This window comes from Columba livia, chromosome 2 (assembly GCF_036013475.1).
Source record: "Columba livia isolate bColLiv1 breed racing homer chromosome 2, bColLiv1.pat.W.v2, whole genome shotgun sequence".
Lineage (NCBI taxonomy): Eukaryota > Metazoa > Chordata > Aves > Columbiformes > Columbidae > Columba > Columba livia.
In genome coordinates, this window is record NC_088603.1 from 585,946 (window position 1) to 600,348 (window position 14,403).

At 73.7% G+C, this 14,403-nt stretch overlaps 2 protein-coding genes across 10 annotated transcripts in view; one reads left to right on the forward strand and one right to left on the reverse strand.

Annotated features, from left to right (window-relative positions):
* SLC4A2 (solute carrier family 4 member 2) overlaps positions 1 to 10,537 on the reverse strand; it is an 18,573-nt gene extending 8,036 nt beyond the window's left edge. Inside the window, exons 1-5 of one of the 8 annotated variants that reach the window (XM_065054886.1) lie at positions 10,306 to 10,537; positions 9,458 to 9,532; positions 4,018 to 4,161; positions 799 to 967; positions 160 to 395 (exon numbers count right to left, since the gene is read on the reverse strand). In XM_065054886.1, coding sequence (XP_064910958.1) covers positions 160 to 395; positions 799 to 967; positions 4,018 to 4,077 — 465 coding nt within the window. In that variant the 5' untranslated portion in view covers positions 4,078 to 4,161; positions 9,458 to 9,532; positions 10,306 to 10,537. Of the gene's footprint in view, positions 1 to 159; positions 396 to 798; positions 1,712 to 1,749; positions 2,148 to 4,017; positions 4,162 to 7,235; positions 7,430 to 7,826; positions 8,065 to 9,457; positions 9,533 to 10,305 lie in introns of those variants that run through there. The other 7 variants (XM_065054887.1, XM_065054888.1, XM_065054889.1 and 4 more) reach the window with 7 other exon arrangements.
* CDK5 (cyclin dependent kinase 5) lies at positions 9,247 to 14,335 on the forward strand. Of its 2 annotated transcripts, none has more exons than XM_065054993.1 (12): positions 9,247 to 10,563; positions 10,934 to 11,022; positions 11,115 to 11,182; positions 11,285 to 11,345; positions 11,915 to 11,971; positions 12,073 to 12,168; positions 12,755 to 12,829; positions 12,903 to 12,999; positions 13,096 to 13,165; positions 13,261 to 13,321; positions 13,389 to 13,469; positions 13,820 to 14,335. In XM_065054993.1, exons 1-12 carry the CDS (start codon positions 9,393 to 9,395, stop codon positions 13,904 to 13,906), a joined length of 2,013 nt encoding a protein of 670 aa, XP_064911065.1. In that variant the 5' UTR covers positions 9,247 to 9,392; the 3' UTR covers positions 13,907 to 14,335. The 2 variants fall into 2 exon arrangements, with proteins under 2 accessions (XP_064911065.1, XP_064911066.1); XM_065054994.1 differs by lacking the exon at positions 9,247 to 10,563 and adding an exon at positions 10,689 to 10,841.
* Positions 14,336 to 14,403: the final 68 nt, after the last annotated feature.

Sequence of the window (14,403 nt, forward strand, 5' to 3'; positions counted from 1 at the left end):
AACCTCACCCTCCCCGGGCAACTTGAGGCTGTTTCACCCCAGACAAACTCGGGCACTTGTGAAGGTGACAGCAATGCTGTGCGATCACTCGCAGCACCTGGCTGCTCTTCTCCCGTCACACACACATTCTTTCTCACGAGACTCCGGCGCTGCCCTCACCTGCACGGCCTCGGCCGCGCCGGGCTGCCGGAGCTCCTCCGCCGACCGCTCTGTGTCCGTGTCACCCGCCTCGTCCTCATCCTCTTCGGCCTCCTCGATGGTGGGGGTCTCTCCGGGGACAGAGGCACGGCGGCGCTGCTTCTTGCCTTTCTTCAGCACCCCCTTCTTGCGGCGGACGTCGGGGGGCAGGTGTGTGGAGAGCGGGTGGTGGATGTGGTGGGACGACTGGCGGTGGTCTGCGGGACAGGTAGGGTTGGTGCCCTGCCCGTTCCTGCCTGCTGCTGCCTGTTCCTGCCCGCTCTTGCCTGCTGCTGCCTACTCGTGCCCGTTCCTGCCCGCTGCTGCCTGCTCCTGCCCGCTCGTGCCCGTTCTTGCCCGCTCCTGCCCACTCCTGCCTGCTCGTGCCTGTTCCTGCCCACTCCTGCCCGTTCCTGCCTGCTGTTGCCTGCTCTTGCCCACTCGTGCCCATTCCTGCCCACTTGTGCCCGTTCTTGCCCGTTCCTGCCTGCTTGTGCCCATTCCTACCCACTTGTGCCTGTTCCTGCCTGCTCCTGCCCACTCCTGCCCGCTTGTGCCCGTTCCTGCCTGCTGCTGCCCATTCCTGCCCGTTCCTGCCCGCCCGCGCCCCCGCCCGCTCACACTCGAAGTCCTCCTCGCCGTAGCTGCGCCCGGCCTCCTCGGCATTGCGCGGGTGCGTGTCGCTCAGGATCTCCTCGAAGCGCTCCACGCCCAGCGCCTTGTTCAGGTCCTTCTCCTCCTCCTCCTCCCCGAAGGCGGGCGAGCCGGCGCCCGGCACCTCCTGCTCGGGCTGCGGGCGGCACTGGGGCTGAGCGGGCACCGGCACCGCCGGCACCGCCACCTGCCACGCCACCGGCCCCGCACGGCGGCTCCACGGTGTCCCAAAGGTGCTGCGCCCAAGGGACATACCCACCCGCACCATGGGCCGTGCACCCTGGTTGTGCCCGGCTGGCACCCACCGCGCCATTGGCACCCAGCGCAGCCTGCACCCCCAGCCCCCATGCTGAGCTCCAGTGCCGCGCCCCCAAATGTGCTTGGTACCCCAGCGCCCCGGTACCCGGGGCAGCTCTGACCCGCCTCCCCCAGTGCTGTGTCCCCAATGTACCCCAGTGCCATGTCCCGGTGCTGTGCCCCCCATGTACCCCAGCTCCATGTCCCGGTGCTGTGCCCCCCATGTACCCCCAGTTCCATGACCCGGTGCTGTGCCCCCTCACATGTGCCCCCAGTACTGTGCCCCAGTGCTGTGCCCCCTCACATGTGCCCCCAGTACTGTGCCCCAGTGCTGTGCCCCCCATGTACCCCAGGGTCCCGCTCCCCCCTCGCTGTACCATGGGACCATGTCCCAGCCGTGTCCCCGGCCCCCGCCCCCGCGGTGTCCCTGCTGCTGTTCCCAACCCAGCACTGTGTCCCAGCTGGGGGTGCTGGGGTGCAAGGGGGGGTCGCTGGGCTGGTGGACTGCAGGTGCTGGGGGTGCCGGGGGCGCAGCGGTGCAGGGAGGGGGTCGGGGAAGGGAGGGGGCGCGGGGGCGCGGGGCCGGGGGTGCGGGGCGCGTCCCCGCCCGGCCGGTCCTACCTGAGTCATGGCGGAGCCGCGCTCCCGCCGCAGCTCCCGCAGCGCTTTATCGGGGCGGCCCGGCCGGGGATGGGGGCGGCGGGGGGGGGCGGCGGGCCGGGGGGCGGCGGCTCCTTCCCCGGCCTCACCAAATATTGACGGAGCCGCCCGGCGCCCGCCTCAAGGTGACAGCGGCCCGCAGAGGGCACCGGCTGCGCCCGCAGCATCGGGCTGCGCCGGCCCCCCGGCCGAGCCCCGGCCCCCCCGGAACGCACTGGCCCCCCCGAAACGCACCGGCCCGCAGCACCGCACCGACGCTCCCGGGATGCACCGACCCGCCGGTAACGGCCCGCCCCCCCGGCACTGCACGGCCCCCCCGGCGCCGCACGGCGCTCCTGGGCACTGCACAGCCCCCACCCCGGCACTGCACAGCCCCCACCCCGGCACTGCACAGCCCCCCCCGGACACTGCTCGGCCCCCCCCGGACACTGCACGGTCCCCCCGGCACACGCAGCATCCCCCCCGGCGATGCACGTTTCCCAGGAACGCACCGGCTCTGCTGGCGGCCGCATGACGACCCCCCCGGTGCGACACCCCCCCCGCGGTGCTGCGTGGGTCGGGTCGGGCAGCACCGACACCCCCGGGCTGCACTGCCCCCCGTACCGCACGGCTCCCCCCCTCGGTGATGCCCACGGCACTCAGCCAAGGGACAGTCCTGCCCCATCACCCCCAGGGCACAAGCAGGACAGTGACACCCAGGCGCGGCAGGGGCCAGGGTGGGGACAGGGACACCCAGGCGCTGTCCCTGCCAGGACACCCCAGGCACCGGCATGGGGGTGCCAGCCTCCCCAGGGACACCCCGGCCCCTGCGTTGCTGCCCCACGGCACTTGCCTGTCCCCCCGCCCCCAGCCCAGCACATCCCGTGCCAGGCGCTGTGTCCTTGGGCTGACCGTGGTCCCCCCGCCCCACCGCGCAGTGACCCCCGAGCCCCCGGGCCCTGCCGGGACACGGCACCACGGAGCGGGACAGGGAACAGGCGGACCTGCGACCCCTCACAGCCCGCACCGAGGCCACCGCGTGACGTCAGCGTCAGGCCACGTCCTCCGCCCGCATCCCCCGCTCCCCACATCCCCTCCCTGTGATCCCCGTGACACCCCGGCCCTCCCAGCCCTGTGCCCGCAGCCCCGGACACCCCCGCTCCATCGTCCTCTCCAGCCGCTCCCACAGCACCTGGTGACGCAGCCCCACGACCCCAAAGCGCCGCGTCCCAGCCCCACCGCCCCCCTGCCCCTTCCCAGGATCCTGCCAGGCCCAAGTGACCTCGGGCTCCGCATCTGCCGCCCGTGCCGTAGCCACACCGCGCATCCCTGTGCCCGGTCCCCGGCACACACACTGACCCTGCCCGCGGTGACACTCCAGACCCCTCACCAAACCCGCCTTGTCCCCTGCCCAGCGTGACTGAGCACGCACGTCCCCACACGTGCCACACCACAGGGATCAGTGGGGCTGAGCGGCTCCGGAGCCGGCGCCCTGTTCAGGGCGATACCCCGTGTCCCGGTGTCCCCGGCGCACTCCCTCACCCGTGGGACACCCACGGCTCTGCCAGGCCCAGTTCAGCCCCCGGGACAGGTGGGGACAGGTGCCCTCGGTCAAGTGCCAGGGACAGGAAGGTCCCGGCAGCCCTGGCGAGGCCGCGGCTTACCTGGGAGCCCAGCAGGAAATCCATGGGTGGCAGCGCCGCCGGGAAGGGGCCGCAGGTCCCATTCCCGGTCACGTGTGTGGCAGCGGGGACTTGCCAAACCGCAGTGGCGCAGCGCGACGTGAAGGGTTAATCATTAACTCCGATCCGGGGCAGCCCCACGAGGGCCATGCGGCGCTGGCACGGCGCACAGCGGGGGAGGCGAGCGGCACTGGCAGAGCCAGCGGCCCCGGCACAACGCGCCCTGGCAGCACCTGCTGCAGGGGCACCCGCCACTCCGGTGTGGTTGGTTCAGCCTGCCCTGGGCTGGCTGCGGTGGGGCACGGCCCTGCCCCACGGCCACACAATGGGCAGGTGCCACACTGTGCCACTGGCACCCACAGCCCTGCCCCACGGCCACACAGCAGGGAGGTGCCACAGTGTGCCACCGGCACCCACAGCCCTGCCCCACGGCCACGCGACGGGGCCCAGCCCGCAGTGCAGCACGGTGGGAGAACCATGCCATGGCACCCTGCCCGGCTGGGCAGTGGGCGCAGCTCCCCAGGCCCCCGCAGCCACGAGGCCGTGCCCACCCCGCGGTGGCACTTACGCTCTGGAAGGCGGAGGAGACGATGTGGTGGATCTCAGAGGACACCGGGGAGTGGGTCATGGTGCTGGCTCGCGCCCCGGCACGGCTGCCTTAGCCCTTCTCCTTCTCGCGGGGGCTCAGGGGACGCTCTCGGGGCAGCATAACCTGGGGACAGAGCGGGGTCAGGTGCCAGCCGTCCCCTCCCTCGCGCCTCTGGGGCCGCGGGCAGCGCCGGCTCCGCGCTGGTTTGTCTTGGCGGCCGGTGGGAGCGGGAGAGCAGGGGCCAAGACAAACGCCGGGAGGGAGCGGAGCCGGGGCAGCGGGGGGCCCAGCCCCAGCCCCCCGGGCGGGACCCTGCGCAGGCGCCGGCGCCGCGGGGCGTGGGCAGGGAGCCAGGCCGCGGGGGGCACCGGCTTCGAGTGCACCCCCAGACACACCCAGGGACTGATCCCCCAGGACCCCCATCCCCGCCCCCCACACCTGCCCACCGGCCATCTTCGCCCCACACTTGCCCCTCGGCAGCTCCCCGTGCACTAGGCTGACCCCTCCGGCACCGGCGTGCGGGTTTATTGCCGCGGGAGGTGGCCCCACGTGACAGTGGGACCGGGGAGGGTGGTGATGGATGACTGCGTCTCACATGGGTGGCTCACCATCCCCGTCCTCGTCACCGTCACCATGCAAGCACGGTGCCCAGGCCACGGTCAGGCTCGAGGAGCCGTGGCCTCGGCAGATGCTCCCTGAGCCCGGCAGCGGCACCAGATCACGCCGTCTCTGGGGTTTGGCACTGCCCAGCTCCAGCTGCTCCCTGATCCCGGCTCTGCGGCGGGGCCGGAGCCAGCACATCCACATTCCAGCCCAGCAGCGCGGATCAGCCCACCCGCCACGCCGCGCCCCGGGGCGCCCGCCAGGCCGCGGCCAGCAGCCAAAACTGCCCCGCTGCGCCAGGCACGGACCCCATCCCTCGCACCCAAAGGGCCGGCGCGTCGAGCCACCAGCGCCCTCGTGCCATCCCGGCCACGCTGTGGGGGCCTCTCCGGCGTTACACCTGGGCTGAGCTGGCAGGACAGTGTCCTCGTCCCACCCATCCCGGTGACACGGTGCTGGGCCACCACAGCCGGCAGGTACCGGCGCTCCGGTGCGGGAAGGCGCTCGCCAGCCCTAAGCAGCTTTTTGGGTTTAATCCCGTTGGCAGCTCACGGGGATTAGAGCCCCGGGAACACACTGGGATTGTTCTCGGGAACGCCGGGCTGGGAAGGGCCCGAGCGCGCTCTCACCAGCTGCCGGCACGGGGGAGCCACTGCCAGCCCAGCACCCGAAAACGGGGCTCCCGCCACATGGCCCCAGGCTGTGGCAGGTGCCGTCGCGGAGCCAGGGGGCCAGCGCCAGCGCAGGCGAGCTGCGGTGTTGGGCCCGCCTGAGCAGGTGACACACGGCACCCGGAAGCTGGTGGCCTGACCCTGATGGAAAGGGTGACAGGGATCGGGGGGGGCAACTTCTGCTTTCCGCGGTGGCGGCTGAGTCAGCCGGCAATGGCTCAGGGGCTCGTGCCAGCGCTGCCGAGAACGGCCCGTGAGCCCTGTTCCCCAGGGTGCTGGGACAGGGGGACAGCAGGGGACGGGTCTGATGAGCCAGGTGCCCGGTGGCCACGGGGCTGCCCCGCTGCAACTCTGCCGGTGTTGGCACTCAGCACCGCACCGCCGGTGTGGCACGGCTCCAGGCACCGGCACAGCTGCGGGGCCACCAGCTCACCCCGCTGTGGGACCAGCACAGGGCTGGGGTGCCAGGGCCGTGTGCACCAGCTGTGCCGGGACGGCAGCCCCGCCACGGCCAGCCCCGCACGCGGCCTCCCCGCGCCGGCGGTGCCGCACAATGGCCCCTTGTGCCAGGGAACAGGCCGCTCCGATAAGCGGGGCAGGTCCGCGATACGGCCACGGGCTGCCAACGCCGCGCCGCTAATTACCGGCTGGCTCCGATCGGCGCCTGAGCGCGAGCCGGCTCGGCGGCTCCCACCGGTGCCGCGGTCGCATTCCTGGGACCGGCCCCGGCCTGCCCGCCTGATCCGCTCAGCAGATTAGCGAGCCCGGCCCCGGCCCCACGCCCGCGCTGTGGGGGCTGCCCCATGGGGCGCACGTGCCCCAGCCCTCTCCTGTGCCAGGCCCCGCCACCGGCACCACCAGCACCGCACGGGCCAGGGGGTGAGCAGGCAGCAGGCTGAGCGAGGTAACCCTGATGTCAGCCCTTCTGTGCCCAGGACGGCCGCATCCCAGGAGCCCGCGCACACCAACCAGGGCATCCCCGTCTGCGGCACCGACCCAAAACCCCGGTGGGGTGGGGATGGGGAGTGGGGGAACCCCGGAACAGCAGGGCAGCCAGAGCCCAGGTCCCAACCCCGGTGCTGGGGCTGCCGGCAGCACCATGCCGCCCTGCGCCATGTCACTGGCTGCAGACAGGCCGGCAGCGGCAGTGCCGGGAGCGGGTCCCCGCTGCGAGGTCAGTACACGCACACCCAGACACACGTGCCACACACGTGTGTGCCGCAGTGGCGAGGCTGCTGCTGAGGGCCGTGTGCCTGGCCAGCAGCAGGAGCCACGCTTCCCGGTTCCGCTGTGCATCGGCCAGCTGACATGGCAGTGACAGAGAACACACGTCCCACAGCAGCTCTCCTGCTGGCAGCACCCCTGCGAGTGGCTTGTGCCCAATTTCCAGGCAAAACCGCGGCAGGGAGAGCCTGGCGCAGCTCAGGCCGTGCCCGTCATGCAGCGATGCTGCGCTGGCACCTGCCCCCCCCGCAGGCACAGGAGCTCCCCGTGCTCCCTGCGCTGGGGACACCAACACGGGCCACCCGCCCAGCCGCCAGCTCTTGCCATCCTGCTGCAGCTCAGGGTCCCGGAGCACCGGAGCAGGGGAGGTGCGTGGCCGTGGCGCACAGCCACCATGGGTGACACTCACACAGATGACATGAACACGGGCGACACTCTCTGCCTTCAGCCCAGCAGGATGGGTCCCCCGTCACCCACCCCAGGCGGGGCACGGCCCGCACACAGCGCCCAGGCTGGGCGCCACAGCCAGTGTCCGCCACGGCTCCTGCGCCACGGTCGCCTGCCCAGGCCAGCCCTGGCACCAACACCGATCCCGGCACTGCCCCCGGGGCTGCGCCAGCACCTGCTCCCCTGGGCCAGCGCCCCGAGGCCGAGCCGCACCCGCACCGCGCAGTGTCCCCGCTCCCCCGCCACGCTCACCTGGCTGCCCCGGGACACGCCGGGAGGTCCCGCTGCCCCCAGCGCCTCCCGGGTGCCCCCCCCGGCAGAGGGGTCCGGGGGAGCCGTGTCCCCGCATCGCCCCGGTCCCGGCGGGGGTGCAGGGCCAGGACACGGCGCTCCCGCCCCGGCAGAGGTTTGCTGCACGCTGCAGCTTCAGAAGCCGCCACCAAAAATATCCTCCCCCGCCCCACGACCTCGAAACCGCCGGATCCAGCGGATGAATCACGGTCCCGCGCCCCCGCCCACGCCGGTGCCACCGCTGGGGACCTGGGACCGGCCCCGGGGACACGGCGGGCAGGAGCTGCCCCACGGGCTGCGGCCGGCGGTGTGCTCCCCGCGGACCCCGGCGCGGCCCCGCCAGGACCCCCGAGCAGCCCCGGACCCCGGGAGCGGCTCTTGTCCCCAACCCCGCCCTGGGCAGAGACAGGCACCGCTGCCCCGCCGCGGACCCGCCGCCCCGTGCCGGGCTCCGGGTGCCGCCCCGGGACACCGGACCCGAGCCCCGGCCCTGGCGGCTGCCATGGGGGGCTGCCTGCTCCCCGGCCCCGGCACGGGCTCTGCCCCACTCACCCCATCGGCCCGGCAAGGCTGCGGCTCCGCCGCCCTCCCGCTGCTGCCGGTGTCCGGGAGGCGGCCCCGGCGGCGCGTGTCCCCGGGGACAGGGACCGGCCCCGGCGGGAGGCGACGCGGGGCCCCCGGCACGGCGGGACCCTGAGCCAGCGCGGCCCCCCCGGTGGCTCCGCCGCGGGCCGGGGCCGCCGCGCTCTGCCCGCCGCAGCGCAGCTGCCGAGCGCCGCCGGGAGCTTTTATACCGGAGCGAAAGAAAAAACACGGCGGCGGCGGCAGCGAGAGCCTTTGTTCCGGCGAGCTGCACCAGGCCACTTTATCCAAACACAGCGCCGGTGCCAAGTCCTGGAGCGGCTCCTCGGGCAGCCCCACCTCCGCGCCGCGGCTCCCGCTGGGCACCGGGGCCGCCAGCGGCGGGGACGGGCCGGAGCCAGCGCAGCGGCCGCGCTCGGGCCCCGCGGAGCGGCTGGTGTGGGGCCGGGGCGACACGGGGGGACACGGCCTCGCAGCCCCAGGAGCGCAGGCAGGAGCAGGCGCCGGGGGCTTTGCGGGTGCCCGGGGTCCCGCGAAGGGACAGGCGGTGGGACACGCCGGGTGGGGGTCGTGGAGCCGGGAAGGAGCTGGGGGCAGCCTGTGCCCCCCCGCTGGAGAGCCCCAGCGCGGCGGCCGCGGGCAGCCAGCCCGGTCCCCTCTAATGACAGGGCTGCGCTGGAGGGGCCGCCCCGGGGACTGCGGCCGGGCCCCCCCATCCCGCAGATCGGCGCGGGGGCCCGGCCAGGCGGCGGCTCCCACGGCCCCTCCCGGGGACGGTGCAGGGGAAGAGGGCGGCGGGAGCGTCCCCCACCCCATCCGTAGGGCGCTCCCCCGTCCCCTGCAACGTCCCTGCCGGCCCCGGGGAGCCCCGAGCCCACCCTGGGACACCTCAGTGAAGTGGGGCAGCACCCAGGGCTGGGGAGCAGCGAAGGGGCCGCGGGGCAGAGCCTGCCCGGCGCAACCCCTGCCCGGGCTCGGGGCCAGCCCTGCTGCTGGCCCCCGGTCCCGGGGAGGCCGGGGGGCCGGGGGGGCCGGGCGGAAGGGCGGCCTGCGGGGCGGCGCGGTGCCGGTGCCAGGAGGTTGTTAGCCCGATCACATCCCGCGCTGCTGGCAGGCGCTTGAAGCGGTGCAGCGACCCTGAAGGGACCACAGCAGGACCCGCAGCCCTGGGGGCGACACAAGCCCCCTCCCACGCCCCCGAACAACCCGGACACCAGATCAGAGACCACGGGGGCCTCTCTGGCACGAAAGGTGTGTGGCAGCCCCAGCCCCCCGGGGACCAGCTCTGCCTACGTCCCGGCCTGCACCGAGTGGCTCAGGGGAGGCCACTGTGTTCCCCGGGCCCCGCCGTCCCCCCTGCCCCGGGGACCAGGCCCAGGGCAGCTCGGTTGCCACTTTAGGGCTGTGGGAGCCCACACCAGCACACGAGTGGGAGAGCAGTGGGGCTGGACCTGTGCCTGGCGTTGCTCAACCCCTGGCAGCGTTTCGCAAGCGGGCAGTGCTGCTCGGCACCCAGCATGGCGCGCAGGGTGCCGGATGGCTGTGCCGGGAGCTGCCAGGGCCACGTCCCCGGGGTCGCTCCCCAGCCCCGTGTTTCTCACCTGCCGGAGGTCACTGCGGAGCTCAGGAGCCGGGAGGGAAGGGCATAGAGCTGCCTCGTGTGGCTCCAGCACCTACTGGGAAATAAAAAGATTACAAGGGCTGAAGCGCTGCGCCAGCGTGACCCCGGGGCTCCCACCTCCTGCCCGCCGGGGCCCCGAGAGCCGCGTCTGGCACAGGAACGGTGCCCGAGCCGCGCAGGAACCCCCCACCCGCGGTTCCGGCCCCGGGGGCGCCGCCGGCGGAGGCAGCGGTGGCGGGAAGGGGCTGAGATGCGACATTCCGGGCGGCAAGGAACCCCCCACCCGCGGCCCCGGCCCCGGGGGCGCCGCCGGCGGAGGCAGCGGTGGCGGGAAGGGGCTGAGGTGCGACATCCCGGGCGGCAGAGCTGCGGGAGCTGGGCGGGAACAGGGTCCCAGGGGAGTCCCGGGGGATGGCAGCAGGTGGGGGGGCTGCACCCGCCCCGGCCGAAGGAGCCGGGGACGCAGGAGCGTGCGGGGGCAGCACGGAGCTCCCGCGGGACACAGCTCCCCCCGCCCCGGGCCCCGTCATCCCGCGGCCGGGCCCCGCAGGGGTTCGCCGAGGTGGCAGCGGGGAAAGCGGGTCCGCGGTCGGGCTGGGACGCGGCACCCGGGAGGAGCCGCCGCGGGTGCAGCGCCCCGGGGTCCAGTCCCGTGGTGTCCGCACGGGACGGGACCGGAGCGGCGGGCGGGCGCTGGCGCCGGGAACAGCGTGCGGGGCAGCGGGGAGGAAACGGGACACGGCACCGGCAGCACCGAGAGCGGACCGGACCGGGTCAGCCCCGCCCTCTCCAGCTCCCGCCAGCGCGGCTCCGGCTCCCGCCGCTTACCGGAGAGTCCCGCCGCGCCGGGCGGGTCTGCGCGGCCCCGACGGGGCGGAGCGGCAGCGGGAGCGCGCCGGGGCGGAGTGAGGCGGCACCGGGCGGGTCCGTACCGGTCCCAGCACAGTCCCTGGCGTGCGGGGTCGGCGTTCCCCCGCGGGCCCCGCAGAGGACGCGGCCGCTGCAGGAGCCGGTGCCGCGGTGTCCCGGGGCGGGGCGAGCGGACCCGGGGATCGAACCCGGAACCACGGCGGGCGGGCGAGGAAGGTGCGGCCGGGGGCGTGGCCTCACCAGGAGGCGTGGCAGCAGGGGCGGGGCGGCCGCGGGGGCTGCCGGGAGGTGTGGCGGAAGGGGCGTGGCCGGCGTGGGGGCTCCCCGGGAGGTGTGGCACCGGGGGCCGGGGCGGCGCGGGGGCTGCCGGGAGGTGTGGCGGAAGGGGCGTGGCGGCGCGGGGGCTGCCGGGAGGTGTGGCGGCGGGGCCGGGGCGGCGGGGCCGGAGCGCAGCGCGATGCAGAAATACGAGAAGCTGGAGAAGATCGGGGAAGGTGCGGCCGGGCCGGCCGGGCCGGGCGGGGGGGCGGGCGGGGCCGGCACCGGCACCGGGGGCGCGGCGCGGCGGTGACCGCGCTGCTCGCAGGTACCTACGGGACCGTGTTCAAGGCCAAGAACCGGGAGACGCACGAGATCGTGGCGCTGAAGCGGGTGCGGCTGGACGACGATGACGAGGTGAGGGGGCGGGACCGGCGGAGCCGCTGCCGGGATGCTCCCGGTGCCGCTGCCCGGCGCCGGGTCCGTCCCCGAGCCCCGTCCCTGCGCAGGGCGTGCCCAGCTCGGCGCTGCGGGAGATCTGTCTGCTCAAGGAGCTGAAGCACAAGAACATCGTCAGGCAAGGGCGTCGGGAGCTGCCCCCCGGCTCCGTCCCCGCTCCCGGGGCTGCTGTCACCCCGGGGCTCGGCCGGGGCCTCAGGGTCCCGTGTTCCCCCTGCAGGCTCCATGATGTCCTGCACAGCGACAAGAAGCTGACCCTGGTCTTCGAGTTCTGCGACCAGGTGAGGGATGGCACCGGGACAGCACCGGGACAGTGCCAGGAGAGCACCGGGACAGCACCGGGGCAGTGCCAGGAGAGCACCGGGACAGCACCGGGGCAGTGTCAGGAGAGCACCGGGACAGCACCGGGACAGTGCCAGGAGAGCACCGGGGCAGCACCGGGGCAGTGCCAGGAGAGCACCGGGGCAGCACCGGGGCAGTGCCAGGAGAGCACCGGGACAGCACCGGGGCAGTGCCAGGAGAGCGCCGAGACAGCACCGGGGCAGTGCCAGGAGAGCACCGGGGCAGCCCCGGGGCAGTGCCAGGAGAGCACCGGGACAGCACCGGGGCAGTCAGGAGAGTACCGGGGCAGTGCCAGGAGAGCACCGGGTCAGCACCAGGACAACACCGGGGCAGTCAGGAGAGCACCGGGACAACACTGGGGCAGTGCCAGGAGAGCACCAGGGCAGTGCCAGGGCAGTACCAGGAGGGCACCGGGGCAGTGCCAGGAGAGCGCCGGGACAGCACCGGGGCAGTGCCAGGGCTTGGGTCAGCGCTCCCGTCCCTGACACGACCCCCGTCACGTTCCCAGGACCTGAAGAAGTACTTCGACAGCTGCAACGGGGACTTGGACCCGGAGATCGTCAAGGTGGGGGACCCGGTGCCCGTGCTGGCTGCGGCACCGCCACCCGTCGGGAGAAGCGTCGCGGGGCCGGCGCGTCCCGCTGCAGCCCGTGCTCTCCTCCGCAGTCCTTCATGTACCAGCTGCTGAAGGGCCTCGCGTTCTGCCACAGCCGCAACGTCCTGCACCGCGACCTCAAACCCCAGAACCTGCTCATCAACCGGGTGATGCCGGGGCTGGGGGTGACACGGGGCTGCCGGTGACACCGAGGCTGGGGGTGACACCAGGGCTGCCAGTGACACCGGCGCTGGGGGTGACGCCGGGGCTGGGGGTGACGCCGGGGCTGGGGGTGACGCCGGGGCTGGGGGTGACGCCAGGGTTGGGGGTGACGCCGGGGTTGGGGGTGACGCCGGGGTTGGGGGTGATGCCGGGGCTGGGGGTGACACCAGGGCTGCCAGTGACGCCAGGGTTGGGGGTGACGCCGGGGCTGGGGGTGACGCCGGGGCTGGGGGTGACACCAGGGCTGCCAGTGACGCCGGGGCTGGGGGTGACGCCGGGGCTGGGCGTGACGCCGGGGCTGGGGGTGACGCGGGGGTGCTGGTGACACCAGGGCTGCTGGTGACACCGGGGCTTCATGCTGCGTCCTGCCGCAGCCGGGCAGGAGCAGCACCAGCTGTCCCCAGCACGTGTCTCCAGCTCTCCCAGGTCTTCTGGGAAAGGTTCAGGGCTCGGAGCAGCGGCCGCTGGCCTGAAATGAGGGGTGGGCAGCGGGACCCCCGCCAGGTGCTGCTGACACGGGTTTCCCTGCAGAACGGGGAGCTCAAACTGGCCGACTTCGGGCTGGCCCGGGCCTTCGGCATCCCCGTGCGCTGCTACTCTGCGGAGGTGAGCGGGGGCGTCTCCGGGGGGCTCGGCCGCCCGGCCCCCAGCCCCTGAGCGTTCCCCGGCCCCCGCACAGGTTGTCACGCTGTGGTACCGGCCCCCGGACGTGCTGTTTGGCGCCAAGCTCTACTCCACCTCCATCGACATGTGGTCGGCCGGCTGCATCTTCGCAGGTGGTGCAGCGGGGGCTGCGGCACGGGGGCTGCGGCAGGGGCTGCGGCACGGGGGCTGCAGCGCTGGGGCCGGGGGCTCATCCCGCTCTCCCCTAGAACTGGCCAACGCGGGGCGGCCGCTGTTCCCGGGGAACGACGTGGACGACCAGCTGAAAAGGATTTTCCGATATCCTTCTGGTGTGGGGGCGGGAGGGGGGTGTGCCTGGGTCAGCGGGGTCGCTGGGTGACGGTGACTCCTGCGGTGGCCCTTGACGTCCCCACGCTGCTGGGCACCCCCACGGAGGAGCAGTGGCCGGCCATGGCCAAGCTGCCCGACTACAAGGTGAGATAGTGGGCCCGGGGGGGACGGGGTGGGGAGGGGCAGCTGCGGCTCATCCGTGTGTCCCCAGCCCTACCCCATGTACCCGGCCACCACCTCCCTGGTCAACGTGGTGCCCAAGCTGAACGCGACTGGCCGGGACCTGCTGCAGGTGAGCACCCGCCCGTGTCCCCCCGCCCGTGTCCTCCTGTCCACCCCTCTGCCCCTGTCCCCCTGTCCGTCCCCCTGCCACCCATGTCCCCCTGCCCGTGTCCCCCTGCCCCTCCTGCTGCCCATGTCCCCCTGCCCACATTCTGGGGCTTCCCCAGGCAGATGAGGGGTTCTGGTTTCTCGAGGGGTTCTGGTTTCTCACGGGGTTTTAGTCTCTGGTTCTGGTTTCTCAAGGGGTTTTAGTTTCGCGGGGGGCTCTTGCGCTGCAGCGCCACACCTGCCTGGGGGTCTGTGTGGTGGGGGTTCCGTGTCTTGCCCCCCCAGCCTCATGTCCCGCCTCTCCCACCCCAGAACCTGCTCAAGTGCAACCCGGTGCAGCGCATCTCGGCGGAGGAGGCCCTGCAGCACCCCTACTTCACAGACTTCTGCCCCCCCTAGGCCCCCCGGCGCCGGCAGCTCCCGGGGGGAGGGGACAGCCCCCATGGCGGGGGGACAGGAGCGAGGTGCCAGCACCCCAGAACCGCAGCCCCTCCTCGCGTATTTATTAGGTTTTTAACCCAAAGCCGCCCAGTTCTGCCCCGGCTGCGGGGAACTGGCGCGGCCCCCCGTCCCGACCCCCTCGCTCCAGGGCTGGCGGGGGCGCACAGACCCCCCGGGGCCGCGGTGCTGCTGGAGGGCCGGGACCCTCCGGGACCAGGTGTGGGGACCCCCCACCCCTCCTCTCCCTGCCCCCCCGGCCCCTTCCCAGCAGGGGAGGGTGTCCTGGATGCCAGCTCCCGGGGGGGCACCCCATTTATTTTCTACTGTGCTGCTGTTCGTGGGTGAACGTGCGTGTTTGTTACCTCCATAAAGAGCTTCCCCTCTACAGCGCCGCCACCTCCTTCCTGGGCACCAGCCCCCCCGCTGCTGCGTGTGACCCCCGGGGTGCCCCGCTC